Source organism: Petaurus breviceps, unplaced genomic scaffold, assembly GCF_028583685.1.
Source record: "Petaurus breviceps papuanus isolate PSGF00001 unplaced genomic scaffold, PetGlider_PUasm1.0 185, whole genome shotgun sequence".
In the NCBI taxonomy this organism is placed as follows: Eukaryota; Metazoa; Chordata; class Mammalia; order Diprotodontia; family Petauridae; genus Petaurus; species Petaurus breviceps.
The window spans coordinates 19,904,748-19,917,779 of record NW_027185797.1 but is presented as its reverse complement, the minus strand read 5'-3'; the positions used below and the strand labels follow the sequence as shown (position 1 = coordinate 19,917,779).

General features: G+C 41.1%; 1 protein-coding gene across 1 annotated transcript in view; it reads right to left on the bottom strand.

The window, feature by feature from the left end:
* Positions 1-532: 532 nt before the first annotated feature.
* CMC1 (C-X9-C motif containing 1) overlaps positions 533-13,032 on the bottom strand; it is a 97,078-nt gene continuing 84,578 nt past the window's right edge. The window contains exons 3-4 of the mRNA XM_069088535.1: positions 4,339-4,429; positions 533-783 (exon numbers count right to left, since the gene is read on the bottom strand). Of these exons, the coding sequence (XP_068944636.1) occupies positions 663-783; positions 4,339-4,429 (212 nt within the window). The 3' untranslated portion in view covers positions 533-662. The remainder of the gene's footprint in view (positions 784-4,338; positions 4,430-13,032) is intronic.

Here is a 13,032-nt window from a genome sequence, read left to right as displayed (position 1 = left end):
CTGGCCAACCAAATGGATGCATATTCAAGGAAAACAAAAAGACAGCTGGATGCAAACCCACATGGGACAGAGACTGAGACCAGTGACTAGGAACAATCCCCCATTAAAGATTGTGGCTGAAGCTCATAACATCTGTACCTACCCTCCGAGCTAACAAGTGTGAAACGTGACTGATGCTGGGGTTTTATTCTTGTCCCTTCCCTAAATGATGGTGATTACACTGATTAAGCACTTATGGAGACCTACTATGGTCCACCACACTGTAACAAGCACTGGGGCAAAGTTATGCAAAGGAAAGAAGCCCTCGGATTTTATTATCCAGTTGTGGAATGAAACAAACCCATCCATTCATTGATGAAACGACTCAAGAATAAAAGCTGCTTAAGAACACAGCAGAAACATAGGGGAGGCGGTGTGAAAACCGGTCCGCAGTCTGGAAGGAAATACGGTTTGTCTGTCTTATTCATAAAAAACATTCCTCCCACTATTCAATCTTCTAACCAATAACTTAGAACTTTAAAGGATACAGAAATTTGATAAATGATATTTATTTCAAACAACAAAAATATTTCCATGATATTAAGGGCCAAACCAAAGATACCGGTGTCTTGTGCCTCATGCTCTTGCCATAATTAGGGTAAAAATTATTCATAATTATTTTGCTAAAAGTTGGTAGGAAGCTTCTGCATCCTGTTCTTAGAACGAATTCCAGTTTTTCTGAATTCTTCTCTTTCCTTCAAATATTCCATTTTGCATTCTTCATAAAAATCTGGGTTTTTATAGCTATAAAAGGAAAAGAAATTAGTATGAAAACCATAAAAATGAAACTGTAAATTTTCATCATCAGTAGTAGTAGTATTAGTAGTAAAGTACCTAGTTTACTTCTGAAAAATAAAATGGCTATTTTCAGAAGAACAGGAAAAAAAAAGATCACATAAAATTCCATTTTTTTTTCTTTTTAATCATATATTGTTCCAAAAAGATAATGACTCTTTTCAACTACTCCATCTCCCTTTGCCCTCCCCCACCCACCCTATGCGCTGGTGATATTTTATAAATTGTTCTCCTGTCTCTGTTCGCATTACTCTGCATCAGTTCATACAGGTCTTCTCAGGTTTCTTTGAAACCTCCTACTTTGTCATTTCTAACAGTGAAAATATATGACATGACATTCATATACCACAAATTTGTTCAGCTGTTTCTCAATAGGTAGGCATTCCCTCAACTTCTGTTCTTGCCTACTACAAAAGGTCTGCCAAAAATATATTTTGTACACATGGCTTCTTTTTCTATTTCTTTGATCTCTTTGGGTTGCATAAAAGCAAAGTATTAGGACTGCTGAGTCAAAAAGGATGCAGAGCTTAGTGACTTTTCACCATAGTTCCAAACTGTTTTTCAGAATAGCAATATCAATGTCCAGCTCTACCAGCAGTGTTCAAGTATATCTGTTTTCCTATAGCACCTCTAAGATTTGCCATTCTTTTTCTGTCATGCTGGCCAATCAGATGGGTTATCAGACGGAATCTCTGAGTGGTCTTGATATTTCATTTCTCTAATTAGTGATTTGGACCATTTTCATGTGTTTATCGATAACTTGTATTTCTTTCCTGGAAAATTGCCCGTGCATGTGCTTTGGCCATTTATCTATGGGATAATGGATCTTATTCTTACAGACCTGGATCTGTTCCTTACAAATATCCCTATAAGACCCTTATCAGAGAAATTTTCTGCAAAACTTTTCCCCCCAGTTATAGTTATTAGTTCTGTTGTGCAAAACCTTTTAAATTTTCTGTAATCAGAATTGTCCGTTTTACATTCTGTGCTCCTCTCTGTCCCTTGTTTGGCCCTGCTTTCTTCCCAATCTGTAGAACTGAAAGGAAATTTCTTCCTCACTCCTGCATTTTCTTTATGATGTTCCTTTTTATGTCTAAGTCATGTATGCCTTTGTAACATCTGCTCTATGGTGTGGGATGTTGGGCTTTACCTATTACTGCCAGACTACTTTCTAGTTTTTGTCCAACAGCCAGTCCTCCAATGATGCCTTAGCTGTTAAATCAAGTGGCCTCAGTCTTTATTCTACGGGACCTCTGTAGCTTCATCAGGCTATCCTCCTTCAGGTTCCAGGACAACACTCTCCCTTGGTTCTCCTCTTACAGACCTCATTATTGGTTCTTGCTCCACTTTACTGGATCCAATCCGCTGAGCCTGGGCACCCTCAGGGCCCTGCCCTGTGACCTCTTCTGTTCTCTGCACTTTTCCCCCTGGTGAGCTCATCAGTTCTCAATGCCAGCCACCGCTCTACCTCAATGTGTCAATGGCACCTCAAACTTCACATGTCCAAATACAAACTGATTTCTGCTGAAAGGTTCTATTAGTCTTCTAGTCAACCATGTTCCCAGCCTCCAGGGTCATTCCTGACCCTTCTCGCTCCCCTCTCCTTCCACATCATACCCACATCCCACGCTTTACTGATTCACAGTCCACAGCACCTCTCACACCCATCTCCTATGTACTTCACATTATGCTCTCTTAATTTAGGCCTTTGCTATCTCATCTGGATGACTGCAGTGGACTCTGCTTCTAGTCCCTTCCAGTCCTAACCCATCTTCTCTTCGGCTGTCACATGAATACTCCTACAACCCTGGAGAAGAGAGGCAATAGGGCGTAGTGGATAGAGAACTGTTCTTGTACCAGTAAGACCTGGGCTCTACCACCACCCCTGCCACAGACTGGCTGCAGAATCCTAAGCAAGTCCTTTGGGCACTCCCCAGTCGAGCTAGCTTGTCCTGCCCTCTATGCCCTGAGCTCACTGTGAGCTTGCAGCCCTTCTTTCTTCTTTTGTTTCATCTATTCTGTTCCTCTTAAATCACCACTCAGGTGACACCTGACCTGTGTGGCATGCCCCCTCCTAACCATGCATGTCCCCAAAAGCTCTGTCCTTATCTCTATGCTCTCCCTCATTGACTCTGTCAGCCCCCAAGGGTTCAAATATCATCTGTACAACAATGATCCAAACATTCACCCTCAGTCTTTCTTCTGAGTTCTAGTCTAAATCATCAACTGAAGAATGAACATTTGTATCACCTCAAACAATAAACAGCAGTCATTATATCCACCCCCCCCCCCCAAAAAAAAGCCTCCTCTCTTGCTAACTTCTCTATTCCCTCTCAGGGAATTTCATCCTTCTTGTCACCCAGATAAGTCATTCTTGATTCTTCTGTCTGTCTAACCCCTCATATCCCATCAATTGTCTAGTCTTACTAATTCTATTTCAATCTACACCATGTCAGACACCAATTTCCTTCTTCCCATTCCCACAACCACCACCCTAGTTTTCACTCTCTCATCACCTTTCACCTTGACTTTTCTAATAACCTTCTAATTGACTGCCCTGTCTCCAAGCTCTTGCCTGTCCAGCCCAAACTTCACATAACTGCTAAGCAGACATTCCTAAACCATTTTGCTGACCGTATCATGAACCTCCTCAAGAGGCTACAGTGGCTCCCTATTGCCTTTAGGAGAAAAGGCAAGCTCTGTGTCTAGCTAGTGCTTCCCGATCTGGTTCTGGCCTATCTCTGCTCCTCTCCCCATTCTTTCCACGTGACATTTCAGCTCCAGCTCCAGGTCTCTTCGCAGACTGTTCCCCATTCCTGGACCACACTTCCTCTTCCTCTTGTTTCTCTCTACCTTCAAGGCTTAACTCAAGGTCACTTCCTACAAGGGGTGTTTCCTGATCTCCCGTCCCCACACTCCCCAGACGGTGTGCAATCCAATATAGGCTCTACATATACATTCTTATTAAATATATTTTCACATTAGTCATGGTGTATATATAGAAGAATTAGAACAAATGAGAGGAATCATGAGAAAGAAAAAACAAAACAAAAAAAGAGAGCAAACAGTATGCTTTGCTCTGCATTCAGACTCCATAGTTCTTTCTCTGGATGTGGATGGCATTTTCCATCATGAGTCCTTTGGAGCTGTTTTAGGTCCTTGCATTGCTGAGAAGGACTAAGTCTATCAAAGTCAGTCATCGCACAATGTGGCTGTTACTGTGTACAGTGTTCTGGTTCTGCTCACTTCACTCAACATCAGTTCATATAAGTTTTTCCAGGTTTTTCTGAAGTCGGCCTGTCTAGCACCTTTTTAATTCTATACTTGGCACATAGTAGGCATTTAATAAATGCTTGTTGATTGGTCAATTTATTTGAGAAATAATTTGCCTCTGTGAACAGAGGTCTCCTGACTCCTTCTCTGGACACTCTAAATACATTAGAGGCAGAACTATTTCACATACGTAAGGAAACAAACACACAACACATTGATTCAGCTACTTACTGAGCAATTAAGCATTCTTTTAATGCTGAGTTTTCTTTCCGACATTTTACCACCATAAGAAAGCCAGAGTCTTTGCAGCATTTGGTGAAGTCTAAAATGGCAAATGGGGAAAATATTACTGCAGTAAGCAAAGAAAACATTTTCATCAAAAAAATAACTTTACTTAATTTTAATAATATTGTATTCAACAGTTTAAGAGTGTTCAAGACAACATACTTATTAGATGCTATGCTACTAATAGTTCATACTCTAAAGAAACTGAAAATCTAGTAGATTAGATGGTTTGATTTGTTTTGGTTCAAATCCTTCATTCTTGAGGAGGACCAAAGTGGCATCACTATGTTGGGACCAAGGTAGAGTGCATACAGTGTGTCCAAATATGAGCTCAGAAGGCTCTACCACAGGCTGGGTACAAACAGTCCACATGAACGTTAGGAGGGGAGATGGCTCTGACTTTGTTCATTTCACATTACTTTTGAGCTACTGCAGATCTGCGTCACTCACAGAGCATAGCACCTTCTGTGAGATGGGCATGCCACACTGGGAGGTCCTGTGCCAGTGTCTCACATATCACATAACTGATTCCAGAGTTCTTCAGAGAGACTCTGAGAGTATCCTTATATTGCTTCTTCTGACTCTGTATGAGCACCTGCCTTGTGTGGGTTCTCCACAAAACAGTCTTTCTGGCAAGCGTACGTTTGGCATTTGAACAACATGGCCAGCTCATCAAAACTGTGCTCTCTGCAGCAGAGTATGACTGCTTTCAGTTCATAGCAAAAGGACCTCAGGGGGCGGCTAGCTGGCACAGTGAATAGAGCACCGGCCCTGGAGTCAGGAGGACATGGGTTCAAATTCGGCCTCAGATACATAACACTTACTAGCCGTGTGACCTTGGGCAAGTCACTTAACCCCAATTGCCCTGCCCTCCCCCCCAAAAAAAAGAAAGTACCTCAGTCTCTCATATATATATATAATATGCACATACTTTGTGTGTTCACTCACACATATATGTATATAAACATGTATTTATCTATGTATAAGCAGGAGAACAACTTGTAGCCAAGTAAGAATAACACAAAGTAATATGTGGTAAAACTAAGGACAGATCTCAACTGTTACAAGCCACCAGAGGAGGGAGAGAACTCTCTTTCACCTATGGGGCTAAAGGCAGAGAGGAGGGCTTTAGGGAAATAATGGCACCCGAGCTGAACCCTGAGGGAAGAAATAAATGCCCACAAAAAGATAAAACAGGAAGGGAGAGTAGGGATGGTAGCTGATGGGCGTGCAAGCACAGGGAGAGGAAGCAGGATCCGACAACTGGATGTGTGCGATCAGAGGTTTTCAGACAGCCCTGCTCTGCCTCGATAACCAAAAACACCCTGGCCTAACAAAACTAACACAGCATCATTTGATTTTACAGGTTCTAGTAGAGAGAGTATTTACTCTTAAATGTTGATAAGTACATATAAAAATGCCTCTTTCCTCATGTAAGATATCCACACCCAGTCCAGCAAAATGGCAAATGCCCTGTTTGATACGGAAGGCCAATTCCTCTCCAGATCTAATTCTTATTAAACTGAGAAATTTACAGCACACAGCCTTCACACTGCCTTATTTCTAAATTGTCTTTTCCTGTGCCATTTTATAAGCAGAAAACTAAATACCAGCAGCTAGGCATGGCAGCGCTGTTTGGTATCCTGAATAAATTTGATAAAGGCATATTCTCTATATTTTCTCACTTGACCAAATCTGCTCTTCAGGAATAACTGTGACTGGCCTGAAGCCTCAAGCTGTTTGTAAGGTCTTTGTCACTTGTTTAGCAACAAGGTTTTAATTAGGATCTTTCCTTCATACCACATAGCACATTAGCACACTTTCATATATCTAGAGTGATGTTGCTAATGCTGCCAACTAATTTCTCAAATAGTATCCAGCAACAAATCCAATTTAAAATTCTTCTGCCTTTCATTACTCACAGAGTCAAATAATGTTACCATGTTAAAAAGCCAGAACATATTATTCTACATGCAAATAACTGAATGATAATTACTACTAACGACAAGTCTCTCAGAGCCTCCAGATTGAGAATGGTCTGACCGGCCTTGAAAGAGGAAGGAAGCTGCAGGTCAGGACCAAAATCAAACAAAAGCAAATACTGAAGGCTTTGGATGGTGCTGCTTACAACCGCCCTTCTAGAGGACCGCCAATGCAGGAGGCGCTGACATGCCAACAAACCCCAAGCACTCGGCTTGTTTGTCTAACAGACGCTGCCGGGCCACTTTTCTTAAATCTCAAGAATGAGATTTTGCCCCATTGATCTCCTCGCTTCTTATGGTATCAAGTTTTTGTAAAACCCTGTTAAAAACCCAGATCTGCTACCAATGCCTTCTGATCCTACGCTTGAAGATAAAGTAATCCTCTACAGAATTAGTTTATTTGAAATAAGGCGAAAGGTGGAACAAAACAGTTGTTCTTCAGTTACGCTGCTGTAGCCATTTCACACATGAGGAAAAAGACCGTGACTTGCCCAGGGTCACACAGCTAATTAAGGATCTGAGGCAGATTGAAGCTCTGGTCTTCCTCACTCTAGGCTCACTGTGACACCTGGCTACCCTGTGAAAGTCCAAAGGGTACAAGCACAGGAGAGACGGCCAGACCCCCAAGTCCTGAGGATTCATCAGTAATACTGAGGTAGAGGGAAGGCACATGGGATGGCCTGAGAGTCCTGAGGAGGCATACAGTAAGAGGTCTGGTGGTCTTCCATCTCATACAAGGGGCTCCCATCACATCCAATCACACTCGATGGGTTTGCGGTAGTGTAAAGTCAGGGGACAGATAAAGAAAAAGAAGGAAGGACACTCCTGGCTGTAGCAGGAATCCAGTCCTCCCAGAAGGGTTCCATATAATACCATTTATCCTATCCAAATAGCATAATAAAACACTATCTTTTGTTAAGCAAAGAATAATTCAGTGGGGCAGCCAGGTAGCACAGTGAGTAAGAGCACCAGCCCCAGAGTCAGGATGACCTGGGATTGAATCCAGGCTCAGACACTTAGCACCCACCCAGAAAAACCTGGCCTTGTAACCTTGAGCAAGTTACTTAACCCCAATTGCTTAGGGGTGGCCAGGTGGCAGAATTAGGGTTAGGGTTAGGGTTAGAGCACCGGCCCCAGAGTCGGGATGACCTGGGATCGAATTGAGGCTCAGATACTTAGCACCCACCCAGAAACACCTGGCCATGTAGCCTTGAACAAGTCACTTAACCCCAATTGCTTAAAAAAAGAGAATAATTCAGTGAAGTTAGACTTGAATAGCAATGCCTTTTTACAGAAAAAAAAATTATCCTACTTAGATCATTTTTGTCAAGAACCATCCCTGCTTGGAGCCTGACTGGGCATACCTCCTTCTCTTGCCCTACTGCCCTGCATTTAGCCATCAACATCTCATACTATTTTTCAAACACAACATTATGACCCATTCAGAAATGAGGCATTCAATGCTGGTTTTTAAATGGGCTGATATCAAATGAAATCTTACACTCTGTTTCTGTCATTAACTGTGATGACCCTTTTAGATTTCTGTTATGGCTTTGAAATCTGCACACTTGACCCTAATACCCACAGGGCTTCATTTTTATCAAGATTAACAACTGTCAGGAGATTCTGATGATTAATTTTTAATCAGAAAATGAATAACAACATTTCCCTGAACTTGGCATATGCAATGGATTCCTCCAACCTTTGTGGCTAAAGAGCTTGACCATTCTTTAAAAAAAAAAAAAGAACTAAGTTTTAATAAAATGACTTGTTAGGGGCAGGTAGGTGGCACAGTACATAGAGCACTGGCCCTGGAATCAGGAGGACCTGAGTTCAAATCCAGCCTCAGACACTTTACACTTACTAGCTGTGTTAACCCCAAATGCCTTGCAAAAAAAAAATTATAAAATGACTTGTTCTTTCCTGATATGTATTAAAAAATAGTGTGATCCAGTTCCTGAATTATAAGAGGTTAAATGACGTTTAAAAATAAAAATGCATTTGGGGAGAAGGAAAAGAATTGATTTTTAATACTTTTATATATAATTTAAACTCCATGTTTTTATTTACAAGTGTTTTTTATTTGAAGATATGTATAGCCAACACTCTAAATTCAAGTCCCAGTAGACAAATGCTTGGGTGCTGTGTTGTTTTCTCTAATAATCTTCCCTTCTGGAAGCTGTGAAATAAAAAACAGCTGAAGGCACTGGGAGGTCACTCTCACTTGTTAGCTTTATTACTTTCGATTGGTTAAAGGCATGATATCCTAGGGAAATAAAGCCAGAAGCAATAGATTTCTGACTTCTCAAGGTTCAATGTGGTATATAAATGGTCACATAAATAGGAGGCATCCAGCTAGTTATCTCTAATGTGCTAATCCTAACAAAGATGAAAGAACAGGGCAAGTTCTGCCATAGAACGCAGCCTTCAAGGAACACTCCAAACATCATCTTTACTCCAACCCAATCCTTTAATGTAGTCTCTTTGGTGGAACCTTAGTCTTAGGACGAGGAATGCATTTCTGATCCAGGAGGCAGAACATGAACATTTGAGGGGACAAATCAGATCCAGCTCTGAAATGTTCCTTATTAACGTGCTATTTCAATTGTAGCTTTAATTATAACCCTCAGTTACTGAAACTCCAATGGAAATGAGCATTACTATGGACTATTAGTACTAGTTATGGAAACGGTACAGCTTCATTCCCTTGTAATGCCAACCATCGGGGACAAGGATAATAATTTTTAGATCTCTTCCTCAATCCATCCTTCAAAGACAGCCTGAGTAATCTTTCTAAAAACACCTCTACTCACTCACTTTTCTCCATTCAAAAGCTTTTAATGGCTCCCCACTGTTCACACAACAGATTTTAAACTACTGATCTTGGTATCTGAGAGCCTTAATAAAAACAACTCTTTTTTTTTTTTTAACTTTTTATCATAAGACACACAGTAAATACTTAATAAATGACTGTTGTTGTTGCTTGAATCTGGTTCAAACGACCTTCTGAGACTTGTTTTATCCTGCTCCCTTTTCGCACATTCTACATGCCGAAAAGAACCATCACTTCCCAGGGCAGTTCATCCACACAGAAGGTTTTGGACAGCTAACTGTTAGAAAAACTTTTCTTTACATGAAGACAACAAAATCAACCTTTCTAGTTCTAATTCTCTTCTCTGGTGTCTAGCAGACAAATAGACTCTTTACATTTGAAACGTCTTCAAATACTTGAAGATAAAACATCATGTTTTCCCCTCTGTGAGATGGTTTTGTGTGGCTCAATGAAACTATAAGCTATGTTGGGCAGTTACGCAAGATGGATAGGTCATAGCACAAAGTGCAGACAAAAGGTGGTCCAATGGAGAAGGAAATGGGGGGATCACTCCAATATCTTCACCAAGAAAATTCCATCGACAGTATTAAAATGACAGAAGATATGACACCAAAAGATGAGCCCCTCTGGTTGAAAGGTGCCCAATATATTACTGGGAAAGAGCAGAGCACAATTACAAGTAGCCCCAGTACTAATGAAGGGTCTGGAACAAAGCCAAAAAGGAAGCTTAGAGGCGGATATGTCTGGTGATGAAGGAAAGTCAATATCCCCAAAGATCAATACACTAGAGGAACCTGGAATATAAGATCTATGAATCAAGGTGAGCTGAATGTGAACAAACAGGAGGGGGAAAGTGTAAACATCAATATCTTGGGTGTCAGTGAACTTAAATGGATGGGAATGGATGAATTTCATTCAGGTGACCACTACATACTCTACTGTAGGCAAGAGTCCTTCAGAAGAAATGGAGTATCTTCATAGTCAATAAAAGGGTAAGAAAAACAGTGCTAGGGTAGAATCTCAAAAAAGACAATGCTATCTGTTCAAATCCAAGGCAAACTGTTCAACATCACAGTAATACAAGTCTATGCTCCAACCACCGATACCAAAGAGGACAAAGCTAATCACTTCTATAAAGGCTGAGAACATCTTCTAGAAATAACACCAAAAAAAGATGTCACATTTATCATAGGGGATTGGAATGCTAAAGTAGGAAGTCAAAAGATAACTGGAATAACAGGCAACTTTGGCTTTGGAATACAAAACAAAACAGGGCAGAGACTAATAGAGTTTTATTTATAACTTGCTGGTCACAGCACTCACTCTTTTTCAACAACCCAAAAGACAACTGGATACATGGACATGATCAGATGGCCAATATAGAAATCAGACTGATTATGTACTTTGCTGCCAAAAGTGAAAAAGCTCTACGTAGTCAATTAAAACAAGACCTGGAACTATGTGGCTCAGATGGTAAGCTGCTTATTATAAAATTCAGAAAAAAATGAAGAAAGTAAGGAAAGCCATCAGATCATGAGAGTGTGACCTAAATAACATCTCTTATGAATATAAAGTGGAAGTGATATTAGATCTGGCAGACAGCATGCCTGAAGAACTGTGGACAAGAGGTTCACAATATTGTACAGGAGGCAGCAACAAAAAACATTCCAAAGTAAAAAAAAAAAAAGAAAGCAAAATGGTTGTCTGATGAGCCATTACAAATAGTGAGGAAAGAAAGGGAAAGGGAAAGATATATTCAACTGAATACAGAATTCCAGAAAATAGCAGGGAGTGATTTAAGGTTTCCTTAAATGAGCAATGCAAAGAACTAAAAGAAAACAAGTTAATGGGAAAGACAAGAGATCTCTTCAAGAAAAATATAGATATCAAGGAAACATTTCATCAAAAATGGGCATACTGGGGGCGGAGTCAAGATGGCTGAGTAGAAGCAGGACCTCCCCTGGGCTCCGGCTACCACCTTCCCCAATCCATGTAAAAAGGGGACTCTAAACAAATTTTGGAGCTGAAGAACCCACAAAATGACACAGAGAAGCTAACTTCTCTCTGAGGACAGCCCGGCAGGCCGAATCCACCAGCACAGTGCTCTGGGAGCCCAGTCCAGCCCCACACAGAGGCTTTAGCCCCAGGGTGGGCATGACCAGACGCCGGCCAGAGGGACTCCAAATCAGCAGCAGCTGTGGCCCTTTCCAGATTAATCAACACATAGATGGGAAGGACAAAGTGAGAGGTCAGTGCAGTCTGGACTTTGGGACCCAGTAAGTGGGAGTGCATGTGGCTTTTGCCCCCAGGGCGAGAAGCCACTGAGACGAGGCACAGCCAGGCAGCACCACATGGCAGCTTCAGCTCTTGGCCTGCAGAGTGTTGGGGGACCAAGCACCAGTCTGAGGGGTAATTGCTCTTGCTTGAACCTGCTTGAATCTGGATTGCAGTCTAGGGTGGAGGTCCTGGGGTGTGTGTCCAGCTTGCCAGAGTGTGTGGAGGCCTCAGATAGGGCACCCATCTAATACCTCCAGCAGCTGAAAAAACTCCAGCGTTTGGGACAAAAGCCCCCCTGTCTGATGGCAGAGTCCTACTGTGGCAAAAAGCTCAGGGGTCAAGTGACTGAGGGGCGACATCACCAGGCAAAGGAAACAAAGCAAACAGAAGATTCCAATGTTAGACTCCTATTTTGGGGACAAAAAGGAGCAAATCATGGAACAGAGGGAAGACAGTGAAGTCAGAACTCCTGCACCAAAAGCTTCAAAGGAAAATACGAGCTGGTTACAGGCCATAGAGGACCTTAAGAAGCAGATAAGAGAAATGGAGGAAAAATTGGGAAGAGAAATGAGAATGATGCAAGACAATTACAAAATGAGAGTCAACAGCCTGACTGAGGAAAATCATACCTTAAAAAATAGACTAACTCAAATGGCAAAAGAGGCTCAAAAAGGCAATGAGGAGAAGAATGCCTTAAAAAGCTGAATTTGCCAGATGGAAAAAGAATCTCAAAAGCTCAATGAGGAGAATCATTGCTTCAGAATTAGACTGGAACAAATGGAAGCTAATGACTTTATGAGAAATCAAGATGCTGTTAAACAGATCCAAACAAATGAAAGAATAGAAGGCAATGTGAAATATCTCATGGGGAAAACCACTGACCTGGAAAATAGATCCAGGAGAGATAATTTAAAAATTATTGGACTACCTGAAAGCCATGATCAAAGTAAGAACCTAGAAATCATCTTCCAGGAAGTTCTCAAAGAAAACTGCCCTGATGTTTTAGAACCAGAGGGCAAAATAGAGGTTGAAAGAATTCACCAATCACCTCCTGAAAAAGATCCCATAAAGAAAACTCCTAGGAATATTATAGCCAGGTTCCAGAATTCCCCGATTAAGAAGAGAATATTACAAGCAGCCAGGAAGAAACAATTTGAATATTGTGGAAACACAATCAGGATAACCCAGGATCTGGCAGCTTCTACAATGAGGGATCAAAGGGCTTGGAATATGATATTCTGGAGGTCAAAGGAGCTGGGATTAAAACTAAGAGTCACCTACCCAGCAAAACCGAGTATCATAGTTCAGGGGAAAATATGGTCATTCAGTGGAATAGAGGACTTTCAAGCATTCTTGCTGAAAAAACCAGAGTTGAATAGAAAATTTGACATTCAGATACAAGAAGCAAGAGAAGCATGAGAAGGTAAACAGGGAAAAGAAATCATAAGGAACTTATCAAAGTTGAACTATTAACATTCCTACATGGAAAAACAGTAATTGTAACTGATGAAACTTTTCTCAGTAGTTGAAGGGAATAGAAATATATAT